The following is a 13,590-nucleotide window of genomic DNA, read 5'->3' as shown; positions in this document are numbered from 1 at the left end:
GGGGTGGGGGGGGGGTGTTGAGTATCAGTATAGACTGGCATCTTTATGTCACAGTTCTTTAGAGTAATGCTGTCTGAAGTTCCACTGGTCTTTTACAAATCACTCCATCTGCAGTTTATAAAAAATCCCCTAAAGGAATGACAACTTACTCCCGTGGTTTAGTGCTCACAAGAACCCGCAGGGGCTTTCTGCTGTTTAAACATGCTTTCAGGAAGCAATCCACTTCACTGAAGGGTCGCAGAAAAACCAGGTCACCGTTAATGGCAAAGATCTTTTTCCCAACTTCCAAGCCTGCCATCTAGAAAACAATAACAGTTGTGTATATGTTTGCCTTGTCACCACCTACACTCTGTTTTCTTCTGCTGGTATGCAACCCCAATAGGAATAATGACACACACATTTCGTTTACATTCTTTATGCCTTCTTCACATACACTCACAAAAGACACCACAAAATGCTTCTAGAACTGGTAAAATTCACATGAAGGGACAGTAAACACTCATTCTGAAGAGACCTAAATACAAGACCTAGTCTTAATCAAGATTTTATGACAGTATTACAATATCATTTAATATCTGTAATAATTTCACTGAGTCAGTTTATTTCTTTTATGACGTTACTTAATTTGTCCATCCATCATTCTCCAAAGGAACTAAAGCTTCTTTTCATAAGGAAAGAGCTGATTAATGTTTTAGTAAGTAAATATTTATTAAGATCAAAACAAAACAGTGTCCTTAAATGTTTCATGGCCTTTGAGCCAAAGGTATGGCAAGCCAAATTGTATAGTTTTTAAACTCTGGTCTAACAAGAAAGGAACCGTAGCCAGTTGGATGGCAGGAGTACCCAGAGAGGCTCGGGGCACAAGCTAAGCCTGGTAGCACCAAGATCATGACAGAACCTGACTGCTAGATATCACCCTGGATATAGCTCCATGGCTGTATTATATTATTGATTTACAATTTCTTAATTATTTCTTACGTTCTAATATCTTGAATTTCTATTCCACCATGAGATTTAGAAAGGCTTGAAATCCAGGTCTAATTTTTTTTTTTCTCATGGAAGAGACTTTTTATCTTTACATGTATAGAGACTCCCATACAGTTCAGCAGAATATGAATTTACCCAAAAAGCATCTAAAGCAATACTAACAAACAGAAAGGCTGTCATTTACTCATTCAGATTCTCAAATTCTAGACTTTAACCAAAGCTTGATATATCCTTTATTATGAAATATATCATGTGCAACTCACAGACTAGCTTTACACTCGTTTCATATTCTACCAAAAATGTTTATTCCACTCATGATTGATGTCATCACTGGAATATTATAAAATGTATAAAAATAAAATTATAACTTTTATATCACTCAATATGAAAATCTACCTGAGCAGAAAATTAGTGTTGATAATGGTACAGAGCAATTTAAACAAACAAACAAAACCAAAGAAAAAGGGAAAAAAAAAAAGATTCATAACCACAGCTTTCTTGGAAAGTTGTCATTGTTAACTTCTACTACTACAGATTTTCCTAACTGACGTACAAAACATATGCATCAAATTAATAAACCAGGGAAGATAATTTGTAAAACTCGATACCTCCGCATTTGATCCTTTCTCCACCACTTTAATAATTGGCACCTTATTTTTATCTTCTAAACCAAAACCATAGGTGCCTTCATTAGATTTAATCTGAAAGATAAAATTGTTCAAAATATTGTTCAGAAAGGCATTAAAGAGAGATAAAGTATATCTCCATTAAACAACATTACACAGTGCTAATTTATTGTTGCTACAACCAATTTTTCTACTCATCAAAGCATACAATCACTGGGTTTCACTCACCAGTAATGACTTGGCTATGACATTTTCCACCACTTTCAGATCATGTTTCATGAGTCTGTGCTTCATATTTGACCCTTCCATTTCTTCATCCGCATAAAAACGGAACAGCAGCGGTTCATCTTTAAATTCGCTTTTCTCTAACACTGCATGATACAAAACCACATATATTAATCTTTTTATTCTTTTGAACTTCTGAATACCATGTCTTTCATGAATCATAAGATGCTGAGCATGCACACACATATTAATTGCTAGCAACCTTTTTGTGTGTGAATCTTGGGAAATCTTAACTTTTAACACAAACAATTATTTTTATTTGGATCCATTACAGGCAGGTATCAGCAAGTTCATTTTCACCTAGAGCATCTGGATTCCACAAAGCTGAGGAAGACACATTAGCCTGAAATGATTTTAGTGAAAACGTCAAGCATGGGGGGGGTTTATGAAGGGGATTTAAAAACATGATTTTGGAAAGTTCTGCTGGACAGCCGCTGGACATGCTCATCAAGTTCTGACACTCCCCAGGTAGGGAAGCATGCCAGGTTCAGTGTTAGAAATGGGTTTGGTGGGGATGTGGAAGCAACTAAAACAGTAGACAGATGCTTGTTTAAAAGTCAAAGGAAAAGAACGAGTAGTGCCAGGGAGGAATTTAATTCTCCCTCCTCTAAACAAGCTGATGATAAAAAACTTCTTCCTCTCTTCATTTCAGTAAATGACCTACGGTTTCAATCCTTTCGCTAAAATCTTTCTTCTGATGGTATGAAATGCGACCTTGTTCACCTCGTTTTTGGTACTGCACATATCTCTGCTCTCTTCTCCTTCTCTGTCTGCTGATGACCTTATGATTTTCTCATTTTTCTACAGTCCACTTTCTCCTATTGTTACAACTTCACTTCTTTAAAGTCATGGTCCTCCATATTCATTCCCCCAAACTGTCTCCTTTCTTTCCTACATACTTCCTAAATTTTTATTGTCTCATCTGTGCAAACATGTATTATCTGCTTAAGAATTTTCTTTTGAAGTGGCGAATAAAACTTCCTCCTGTAAATCCTTTAGAGGATGAATTCCTCAGTACATGCTACAAAACTGCCTGAAAATAATTTTCGGGGTATACAATAGCTATTTTTTTTCTTGAAAATTGTGGCATACATCTCTTCAGCAATACAGTAAAACAAATTCCTATCCCTTCTGTAATATCTTTACCAGCCCCTGCATTTCCTTCCAGTTATGTAAATAGAATTAAACAAAAGGTAAGAATAGCTTGTACAGAATGTATTTACTTACCATGGTGCATAAACCCATTATCACAAAGAGCTACACCGAATATCATAGCTTCCTCCCTTGTCCGGCAATCCCCCTGTTAAACCATAGCATATTTTTTTAATGTATTTTCATATAGCAGCAAAATGGATTCTACGCACAATGGTGTAACATCACAGGGATGGTAACAGTTGTAGATTATATTTACCACCGCCACCTTTATGTATACATTTATAGCATACATATAAAACAGTATAGCCATGTTTATCATAGAATCGCTTGGGTTGGAAGGCACCTTTGTACCTCTTTATAGTTACAAATAGGTAAACATTTCAGTAACACTTCATTCTCCATAAAAATTTAACATAATAGAGTCTAAAAGTGCTGAAGTTTTTAACTTTTATTTTATAAAACTGATGCATGTTGACTGAGAGACCAGGATACCCTGTTCTTGTTCCTAGTTCAAAATAAAACAGGACTGATGACAGCAAATTGGTAGTGACTTTTATCCATGTAGTTACTAATCTAGAGTTTTTCAGAGCCTATCCATTTCATTTTAAGCCATGAACAATGTTACATGCTGAATCACAAAGCTAAGTCTCATTAAAACATTTAAAGTTCAATTGCCAATAAAGAAGATAAGCACAAAAGGGATGAACAGCATGGCTGCTGATGGCTGATTTCTGTTACTTTACCAGTTTAAGAGGATTACACTTACACAAGCCGTTCTAATAACCCTTACACAAAGTGTTTGCATGTTATTCTGCTTAATACATCAGTACCTTTCACATTAGAATTTAAATGCATAACATACATAAATCCAAAAGTGTATACTTGCCTGTGCAATCAACCAGTCTATGAGTTTGTTAGCCATGACCACAGATTTGTAGGTTCTCAAGTGATAATCTTTATCTCTGTACAAAAGAAAACAAGACAATTTTTAAAAATAAAACAAAAACTCAAAAAAGTCCAACAGAAAAAAACCTCGTATTTTACAAGCAAGTTAGTACAAGCATGAACTGAGCGTTTTGTAATGGTTTAGAAGTTACCTCTGGAGTAAAAAGGCAAGTCAACCTTTTCAGTGTAGATATAAAGGAGGAGGCTGACCATATCTTACTTGGGCAATAATGTCACTGGAGTATAAAGGCAGCTGTTTTGTTACAGCCGGGACTCTCCAAATGAGGTAATGGAGTGTTAGTAAAGGAGTGTATTAACATACACGGTGAGCATATAAGCGTATCTATCAGGACCTAGAAGGCTCTAAAAGTCTGTAAAAAAAGGTCATATTGAAGGGAGTTTGCAGTCATGTACTGATTCAGTTATGCTTTTTGTCTTGATAGCCCTTTAATCTTGTTTAATTACTCCCAAGAGACCAATCTAGAAAGGATGGGTTAGAGTCCTACATTCAACCACAGTATCTTCAGATTATATACTTCTTTTAAATGACTCTCTAAGGATTTCCCAATTGGACTCACCTAATTACTGGGGTAAACAGACTGTGAAGGCGACAGTATAGTCGTACACCCTATTAAAGAGAAAGATGAGGTTAGTTACCCACATGTTGACACCGTAAGAGGAACGGACAGTAAAGAAGCTTGTATGTTCTAAATGCACTTCATCTAGATAGTAAAAAAGTCTAAACAAATTTCTGTGTATTTTCACATGCCGAAACATTATTTCCAGAGAACAGTATTGATGAATAAATTATGAGAATCTAGCTTCACTGGATGCATGCAAAAAGGATTAGCTCTAAGGTAGCATAACAAAAATTCTGAAGGTATAGTACTTTGAAAGAAAAGTACACAAAACCTGAAAGATAAAGCAATGTTTCTGTGCATTAGGTTTTTCCCAGTCACTGGTTGCTATTCTATGCATAAAGTGAGCAATTAAAGTAAAAACCACTGCATTCCATTATATGCATCAATACTTTACTTACAAATTGAAATTATAACTAACCAATAAACTTTATAAAAAAGTCTTAAAAAATTCAAAGATTGGAAATCTTTTCAACTAAAAACAAAAAATAAAACATTTGGAGAAGTTTAAAAAAACTACCATCAGAAAATTTTATTTTAAAAGAGAAATCACATTAGTATTCCTTAGAAGACTATCAAAAACCAATTACATTTATAACATGCAAGAACCATGTATAACAATTAAACGTTATTGTCAAATTAGATTCCATCCTACTTTGCTGTGCCTGGTAGTTCAGTACTGAAGATTCTTCTAGATATACTTTACGTTAAAAAATGCCAGCAGAAAAGTGAATGACACTGCAATGTAATACCCAAATGCTGACATTTCTACCATCTCAAAATCATGAAAAATTTGAATATTACTGAGTTTAAAAGCAACTTCATTCAACCGTTTTGTTATGCTCATTAGTGTAGATGGATAGCACTACCTATCTTGAGTTTAAACATCTAAGTGACTGCAGATTTACTGCCTTGTTAAGGCATTGATAAAAGACACTCAGTTTTAAGAGAAAATTAAAACCTATTATCTATGTATAGCTTCATATCTATTAAAATGGACGAACTGAAAAATACAACAGACTGAAACACCAGCTTCAGAATCACCGAGAAACACAGGCAGTGCAAACTGGAAATAAAACCATTAAATAACAAAAATAACTAAAAAATAACAAACTTTGATTTTGTATTTAAAATGTATAACAAGCTAACATCTTCCCTTACAAATGGAAACTGAATTCGATTCATGTGACTATAAAGACAGGCAAATATAAGGGAATGTTGATTATCCTAGCATAATATTTTACATTCTTTTTCACGCAGAACCTCCGCTTCTGATGTGTTCTTCCTAATAATACCAGCTATTCTATTCTGTACCTTAGAGATCACATCCTGCATCTCATTTCTGGGGTAGTATGTTCCATCATCATATCGGAATCTGTACAGCATGTGTTCGGGTTTGAATTGGTGCTTATCTGTAACTAAAATGAAAAAGAAATCATGTATTGCTAGGTGACTTTCTGAAGAAATCAACAGGAGAAAAGAGGGCCAGCATCATTTCATCTAAGTTCCTTTATGTCACTGGTGACAATATTTTTCGCAATGTTTAAGTAGTCCACAAGAAGCCAAACAACTACAAATCTCAGAGAAAAGAATAAGAAAGACAAACAGGCAGGGAACAGCCTGGAAAAATAGGCACTCAAATCTTTCTAGTCTTCAGCACTTTTGCAAAGCTTATCAACCAAATAGCTTCTCTTGCAACTATTCATATTATTGTTCCACTTCTAATTCTTGCTGAGGCCAGTCTCAAACAAGTCAGTAAAGTTATGAAACCCTCCACAACAAATCTGACCAGTCTTGCATGGGAAGGAAAGGGAGAGAGAATGTTTTCCTCTATACATAGCCAGCTGAAGGTCTGAAGTGCGAGAGACCAGCAATCATTATGAAGGTGTGGATATTCCATTTCCCCAAAGACCCATGAACAAGTATTTTAATGGGTGGATTTCCAGAGTTTCACAAGATTCCAACAACACACCTCACAACTTCAAGTGTTTTGTCAAAATAGTCATATCATATGAAAGAAAACTTCTCCTGGAAATGGTACTACAGCAAGTCTTTCTGAAAATCAGCTGATTAATTTGATGGCTGAGGACAGCACTAGTCACTAGCATCATCCTAGCATAACTGTCTTCTATTAACTACTGTTTCACTTGTAGATATAAGCTTCAATTTTGAAACTATATTTGCATGTCACCAACTGATAAAAGAGGGTACTGCAATGTCTTCGTTAATCAGAGTAACAGGCCTGTGCTAGGTAATTCTTCTATGTGTGCCTTCCTATAGCAAGTAATTAAACTATCATACATTATTCTCTTCAAAAAATCTAGTTAGACATAATAAACCTTGTATAGTAAGGTGCCTTCTGTCTACATTGTTTCTCATGCCCCTTCAAGCTCTTTAGTATCTTCACACATCATCAGATATACAGACATGAAAACTGGACTTAGTATATTAAGTGGCTTCACCAATGTCATATGCAAGAACAATATAACTACTCCACCTGTATTTGATATATCTACTAATAGTAAAGCCCATGACACTACTCCAAACTGCCTTGAACTGACGGTTCATGCTAAGGTGATTATCCAAAATAACCCTTAAGCTCTTTTTATGTATCATTGCTTCTCAATACACCAGATACAGACTACAAAATTTTCCAATAAAATGCCTAGTATAAGTATCTACATGAATTTTACTGGACTGTGTCCATTTAACTCAGAAAATAGGTATTTTCTACTTCTGTAATTGAAAAAAAAAAACAAAACCCTACTGTTGAAGAAAAAAATATATTCCACTAGATTAACATACAGTATTAAGATTTTTTTAAAACCAGGAACTACAGATAATAAACCAACACCAGGACAGTATTGCCTGAGGCCAAATTACTCCTCACAGTTACAGAGATGTACTGGGACAGAACCAGAACTATGAAGCACCTTTCTTTCTTGCATGCCCATGACAAACAGAGAAGGCTATGCTCTCCAAGGAACACAAGCACTGCTCTGTCTTTGCAGTCCCTATTTACACACAGCGCACAAGAAACTAAGGGAGCAGGTTCATAGAGCTGGCACATCCTGCGTTTCAAAAACTTAAAGCTGATAAAATGCTGCAATGCCACTAAAATCATAGAAACAGAATCACAGAATGGTTTGGGTTGGAAGGGACCTTAAAAACGATCTAGTTTCACCCCCCCACCATGGGCAGGGACACCTTCCACTAGACCAGGCTGCTCAAAGCCCCATCCAGCCTGGTCTTGGAACACCTCCGAGGAGAGGGCATCCACAGCTTCTCTAGGCAACTTGTTCCAGTGTCTCACTGCCCTTACAGTAAAGAATTTCTTCCTTATCTCGAATCTAAATCTACCCTCTTTCAGTTTAAAACTGTTACCACCCCTCAACCTATCACTACACTCACTGTCTCCCCACCTTTCCTGTGGGCCCCTTTAAGCACTGGAAGGCTGCTCTAAGGTCTCCCTGGAGCCTTCTCTTCTCCAAACTGAACAACCCCAAGTCTCTCAGCCTGTCCTCATAAGGGAGGTGCTCTAGCCCCCTGATCATCTTCCTGGCCTCTAGAACCCCTTGAGCAGGTCCATGTCCTTCTTATACTGGGGGCTCCAGAGCTGGACACAGAACTGCAGGTGGGGTCTCACAAGAGTGGAGCAGAGGGGGAGAATCACCTCCCTCAACCTGCTGGCCACACTTGTCTTGATTCAGCCCAGGATATGGTTGGCTTTCTGGGCTGCAACCGCACATTGCAAGCGCACATTGCTAGCGCATAGTCAGTTTTCTATGCATTACTACTCCCAAGTCCTTCTCCTCAGGGCTGCTCTCAATCCATTCATCACCCAGCCTGTATCTGTGCATGGGGTTGCCCTGACCCATGTGCAGGACCTTGCACTTGGCCTTGTTGAATTTCACGAGATTCACACAGACACACCTCTTAAGCCTGTCAAGGACCCTCAGATGGCATCCCTTCCCTCCAGCATGTCAAACTCACCACACAGCTTGGTGTCATCGACAAACTTTCTAAGGGTACACTCAATCCATGTCACCAACAAAGATGTTAATTGCTGGCCCCAACACCAGCCTCTGAGGAAAGCAGCTCATCACCGCTCTTCACTTGGACATTGAGCCGTTGACAGCAACACTCTGAGTGCAACGATCCAGATAATTCCTTATCCACCTAGTGGTCCATCCATCAAATCCATGTCTACCCAATTTAGAGGCAAGGATGTCATGCGGGACAGTGTCAAGAGCTTTGCATAACTACAGAGCATCAAGTTGTTTTGTGTGTCATTCACAGCAATATTCCTATATTTTGTGTGGAGATAGATATTTATATGGCACACACTAAGAAAAGGGAACTGATCCAGGTTTAAACTGGTGTCTTCTTTTGTTTTTTGTCAGGGTAGTTTTGACTCAGATCAGTACACCAGTCCAGTAAACTGCACAGCCACCTAAACGCCTAGTAATTTTAAGACTATCTGATATTCAGATTATTTTTGTAACCACAAAACTCCTTACTGCCTTGAGAGGAAGCCTCCACCCCTAATCAGCAGTAGTGAGTGACTGGACAAATTATCTCAGCCTAACTGGCTGATATAAGTAATTTCAAATATTAGAGAATGCCACTAGGTAGATTTTAAAAAGCAACATACAAACAGATATTTCTCTTTTGCAAAACTGGAGGAAAAAAAAAATAAAAACAAGCAAAACACATAACTTTTCTCCTTGCAAGAGTTCACACACCAGGAAGTAAAACAATGCCCATCACAACATGGGTCTGACATTGCCAGAATGAAGCCCAGCACAGTGAAAATAATGGCCAGCATAGTGAATATACAAAGTCTAACAAAGCCCTCTACGACATTTGCAATGTGAATAACAACGAAACTTTCTCCCTTGCTCCCTCTGAGAAAACAGATGGTTCATTCAACTTTATTTTAAGAATTCTATTTTCACTGAACCACAGCTGGATCCACTATTCAAAGTAGCATGTCTGGCTCACATTTCTATGCTCTAATATAATTACCCTTTTATCTCATGAAATTACACAATATTCATTTAACTCTGTATCGAGAAAGTCTACGAGTATATTTTGGATATAAATTACAAGATCAGGAGAAGACTCTTTGGCAACAGAATTATTCCATTGAAAACAATTCTCTGTGTGTAGTAAACATAATAGCATCCGACATTTGAATGATGGTGGAGGAAAATCACATAGACTGACATTAAAGAATTAAAGACTACATGACTACTGATGAATAATATTTTTCCTCCTACTCTGACTGTGTTCAAAATATACACAGCTAAGTGGCACTCCGTTACTACCGCTTTCTTTCCAGTCAAGGACACTGAAAACATCATGGCAAAGTACTCAAAAAGTATGTATTAAATTAATTGCTGGCTGAAGTATAGAAGTATTAAAATGTATATTATCAATGATTCCATCTAAATTTACACCCTGGATCTATACTGCAACTGTAGCTAACTTCACAACTGTTACACTATTATGGGATTTTTTGAAGTGACTGTACCTATCATAAGCCAACCATGCCTTCAAAAGCATAAGTCTGTCCAGTTTGCTTATATGGTCCTGTTGAACTGTATCTTGTAAAAGGGACAGAGATGAGGACCTGCTCTGGTAAGAGAAAAGTGTTGCCAATGCAAATTACCTCCAGAAAGCAAACCTTCTTATTGGCTTAATAACTGAACCACTTCAGTGATAGTTCTCTCCAGAATGAGCTAACCACAGGTAACTAACTGATTGGAAGTTACAGCATAAAAATATCACATTTAGTACTATACAATGTAGTGAAAATAAGGCCTTAAAATTCAAAAGATTGAACTGCTGAGTTCTAGGTTGGATTCCACCAGCTCCACTTGTAATACCTAACAATGAGCAGGTACATTTAACAACAGCCAACTGTGATTCCCTCTTTTCTACAACTGTTAGTTGAATGTGCATCTCTAAAAAGCCTGGCCTTAATAAAAGGTTTAAATCCTTAAAAGCAGACTTATGTTCTCTGTTCCTCCAGAATTTATTTTTGCTTACAAGAGAATAGCAATGTTTCTCTAGGTCCCAGTTAGCAGCGTCATGATCCCAACAGCATAGATGTAATTTGATTAAATCAATGGAGCCCCTCCCAGTAAATCTGCTCCATGTGGTCCCTGCAAGGATGTAATGCAGATTCAACAAGCTGTCTTGTGTTAACAAGACCATCTTTTTGTCAAATAAAATTAAGTCCACTATAATTACAACAATTACCTTGAAAACAAGTAAGTTAAAACTAATTATATTTACCATGATGGATAATGCCATTCTCTAATAAAGCTTGGCCAAGATGAACACCTTCTTCAGATTTGTGTATCTCTCCAATTTCCAACAACCAGGACACAAACTCACTGAAATAAAAACAGATACAAAACCCAAACTTTAAATGTCATACTAACAGATCTACTACAATTCCCTCTGTTACTAGTGCTTCTTACCAACCTATTAAGTGATTCTTAAGCCTAATGATCTTCAGAATGTCGTATCACTCATTTCAACTTTTTTTATTATTTCTACATAAATACGTATGATTTCCCTTGAGATGTCTTTTCTGCTGAGAAGTTTTACCTGCCTAAAGTTTACTTTGCATATGATAAAGACTTTCCACATTTTCTGAGATTTTCTAAACTAGCATAGCTACATTTGACCAGACTGTCAAATATAAGGCAATCCCAGACACACCTATGGCACCGTCTAGGGCAAATATGCCATGAAGGAGGAACACAATCATGGTATGATAGAACAGTAGGCCTGTTACTTCCAAGGTGTCTCAGACACACTGACATCCTGAGCATATACACAAAATATATACTGTATGTGCAGGAAATGCCTTGTTTGTATCACAATAAACCTGATGCAGTTCGGAGACATTGAATTTATAGCACATAAGATATTTGCTTGTGTGTTACAAATCAAAAGAACAGTGTAGTGAGGTAGTGCAACATCCATGTTCATGGGTTTTAGCTTTCAGAGGTCCACTTCAAAGACAGCATAGAAAAGCAGCCATTTGGTGGTAGGTTTAAATGTTGGCTCCTTACCATGAGTGTATTCTTTACCTGCTTCCAACAACTTCACTGAGGAAACATGATTCAACCACAACTCAGTCATTAATCTTAATCCTGGTTTCAATTCTCATCAGCTATGTGACTTCTAACCGCACATGAAAATCTTCCATGTTTCATTTCCACTTTTGAACTCATTGGTGAGTATCTTCACTACAATATGTTTGTGTAAAACAGTCACTGTACTTTATAAAAATACCTTCCATACTTAACTGTCTTAAGGTCAAATGAAGTAAATACTAACCCCTCCACCCCCCCAAACTATTTTTTTTTCCATATACAGATTTTTAGGGTATCTATTGCTTTCTCTTTCTCTTGCATTCAGCCTTCTTAAGCCATAGGTATAATATGGTATTTAAAAGTCCTCCTGATCATATGGGTAAATTTTTAAACATGGAAACTTTAGTTTGGTAATTTAGTATTTAGTATTTTTTAATTACTAAATTAAATCATTTTAAAAGTATTTAATTTAGTAAAATTTTTATTTAAATACTAAATTAAATACTTTTAAAAGTATTTAGGAATTTAGTAATTCTGTCCCTGACATTCAGTCAAGAGGAGGACAGAAATAGTTTTAGAGACAGAAGGTTTTTTTAAGTGAATAAAGCAAATTTGACACTCTAAACTAGGTGTTTCAGAGACAAAAGGCATTAAACAAATTGGGAATTACTTCTTTAAAGAAAATATTTTATTTGATACATTTTCATATTTTCAACATGTCTTTGCAGCCTTGTCCCTTTAATAAAGCTACTTTGGATTACAAGTACACATCCATGAATTTCAGGCACACCAACTTACATTTTGGCTAATTCTGCAAGACAAATAGGCCTAACAGACATTACAAATGAAACGTGGTTTTCGCGGAATCCTAAAGACTTAAAATGTGGTTTTAGCTGGTTAAAATCCATGTTAAAAAATACATATAATACCTTCCAAGAAAGCATTTGGGGAAAGTGGTTAATTTCCTCTTCCTGTCTTTGATGAGATTCCCCTGTTTGCACATCATTTTGTACAGTCTTTCTCCTTGCTCAGAGATCATCACCCAAGTGTCCTGTTCCATGCCCAATTTTAAACCTGCCAAAAATGCATTAAGATTTTATGAAGTGATATTGACATTATATTTCAGTATCTTCACAAAAAAAGAAGAAACACCAGTATTTTACATGAAAAAAAGTGATCTTTTTTGCATTATTTTTCCTCACAATCACATTAAACGATGTAATGTGATCTTCATAAAGACAGAATTTGATTATGTTTTAAGTTACTCATAGTGGAGTTAAACTGTTACTATACTGACACCACCATTGATATTGTAGTAATAAATGCTAACACTGCGATTTTCAGACTTCAGTATATGAACATTTGAAAAGGAGTAGTCATGTCTCCACAAGTTTAAAAGAAAAGTACTTTGGTTTTGCCCATTTGTGATAATAAAAATATTTTGACTTAAAAGAAACATTTTCAAATTTGCAATTAATAGTAACTAGTTATCTGTTGTAAATTTGCTAGTTTCACATAAGATTAATTCACCCCTTTTCCCCAAAAGCATATATACAACTTGACTTATTTGCTTCATAATTTTTTTAACAACAGAAAACTCTCAAGGCTTTTATTTCAATATTTCTTACTGGTTTACTTTTTCTGCTTCTCTTCTTGAGAAAATCATTATGTTTTCTGATTAACAGATGATCAAAAACAGTTTGTGTTGCATTATGCATCCTACTGGCCACTCACAGAAGCTCGTGCTTCCAAGGAATACCACAGACCTTCAAGGCCATGCACTTTCTTAGTAAACAATTATAATTCTGGACAAAATGACAAATTTCTGTAATGTCTTCT

The 13,590-nt window shown here is 36.3% G+C and overlaps 1 protein-coding gene across 1 annotated transcript in view; it reads right to left on the bottom strand.

The window, feature by feature from the left end:
- Nucleotides 1-13,590, bottom strand: part of PREX2 (phosphatidylinositol-3,4,5-trisphosphate dependent Rac exchange factor 2) — a 181,813-nt gene that overhangs the window by 86,617 nt on the left and 81,606 nt on the right. Inside the window, exons 10-18 of the mRNA XM_026842859.1 lie at nt 12,681-12,825; nt 10,940-11,040; nt 5,951-6,054; nt 4,577-4,626; nt 3,940-4,015; nt 3,126-3,198; nt 1,842-1,984; nt 1,596-1,688; nt 150-298 (exon numbers count right to left, since the gene is read on the bottom strand). Of these exons, the coding sequence (XP_026698660.1) occupies nt 150-298; nt 1,596-1,688; nt 1,842-1,984; nt 3,126-3,198; nt 3,940-4,015; nt 4,577-4,626; nt 5,951-6,054; nt 10,940-11,040; nt 12,681-12,825 (934 nt within the window). The remainder of the gene's footprint in view (nt 1-149; nt 299-1,595; nt 1,689-1,841; nt 1,985-3,125; nt 3,199-3,939; nt 4,016-4,576; nt 4,627-5,950; nt 6,055-10,939; nt 11,041-12,680; nt 12,826-13,590) is intronic.

Source organism: Athene cunicularia, assembly GCF_003259725.1.
Source record: "Athene cunicularia isolate RWA chromosome 2 unlocalized genomic scaffold, athCun1 chr2_part1, whole genome shotgun sequence".
Classification (NCBI taxonomy): Eukaryota; Metazoa; Chordata; class Aves; order Strigiformes; family Strigidae; genus Athene; species Athene cunicularia.
The sequence above is the reverse complement of the archived record's forward strand: the minus strand, read 5'-3'. Positions and strand labels throughout refer to the sequence as shown.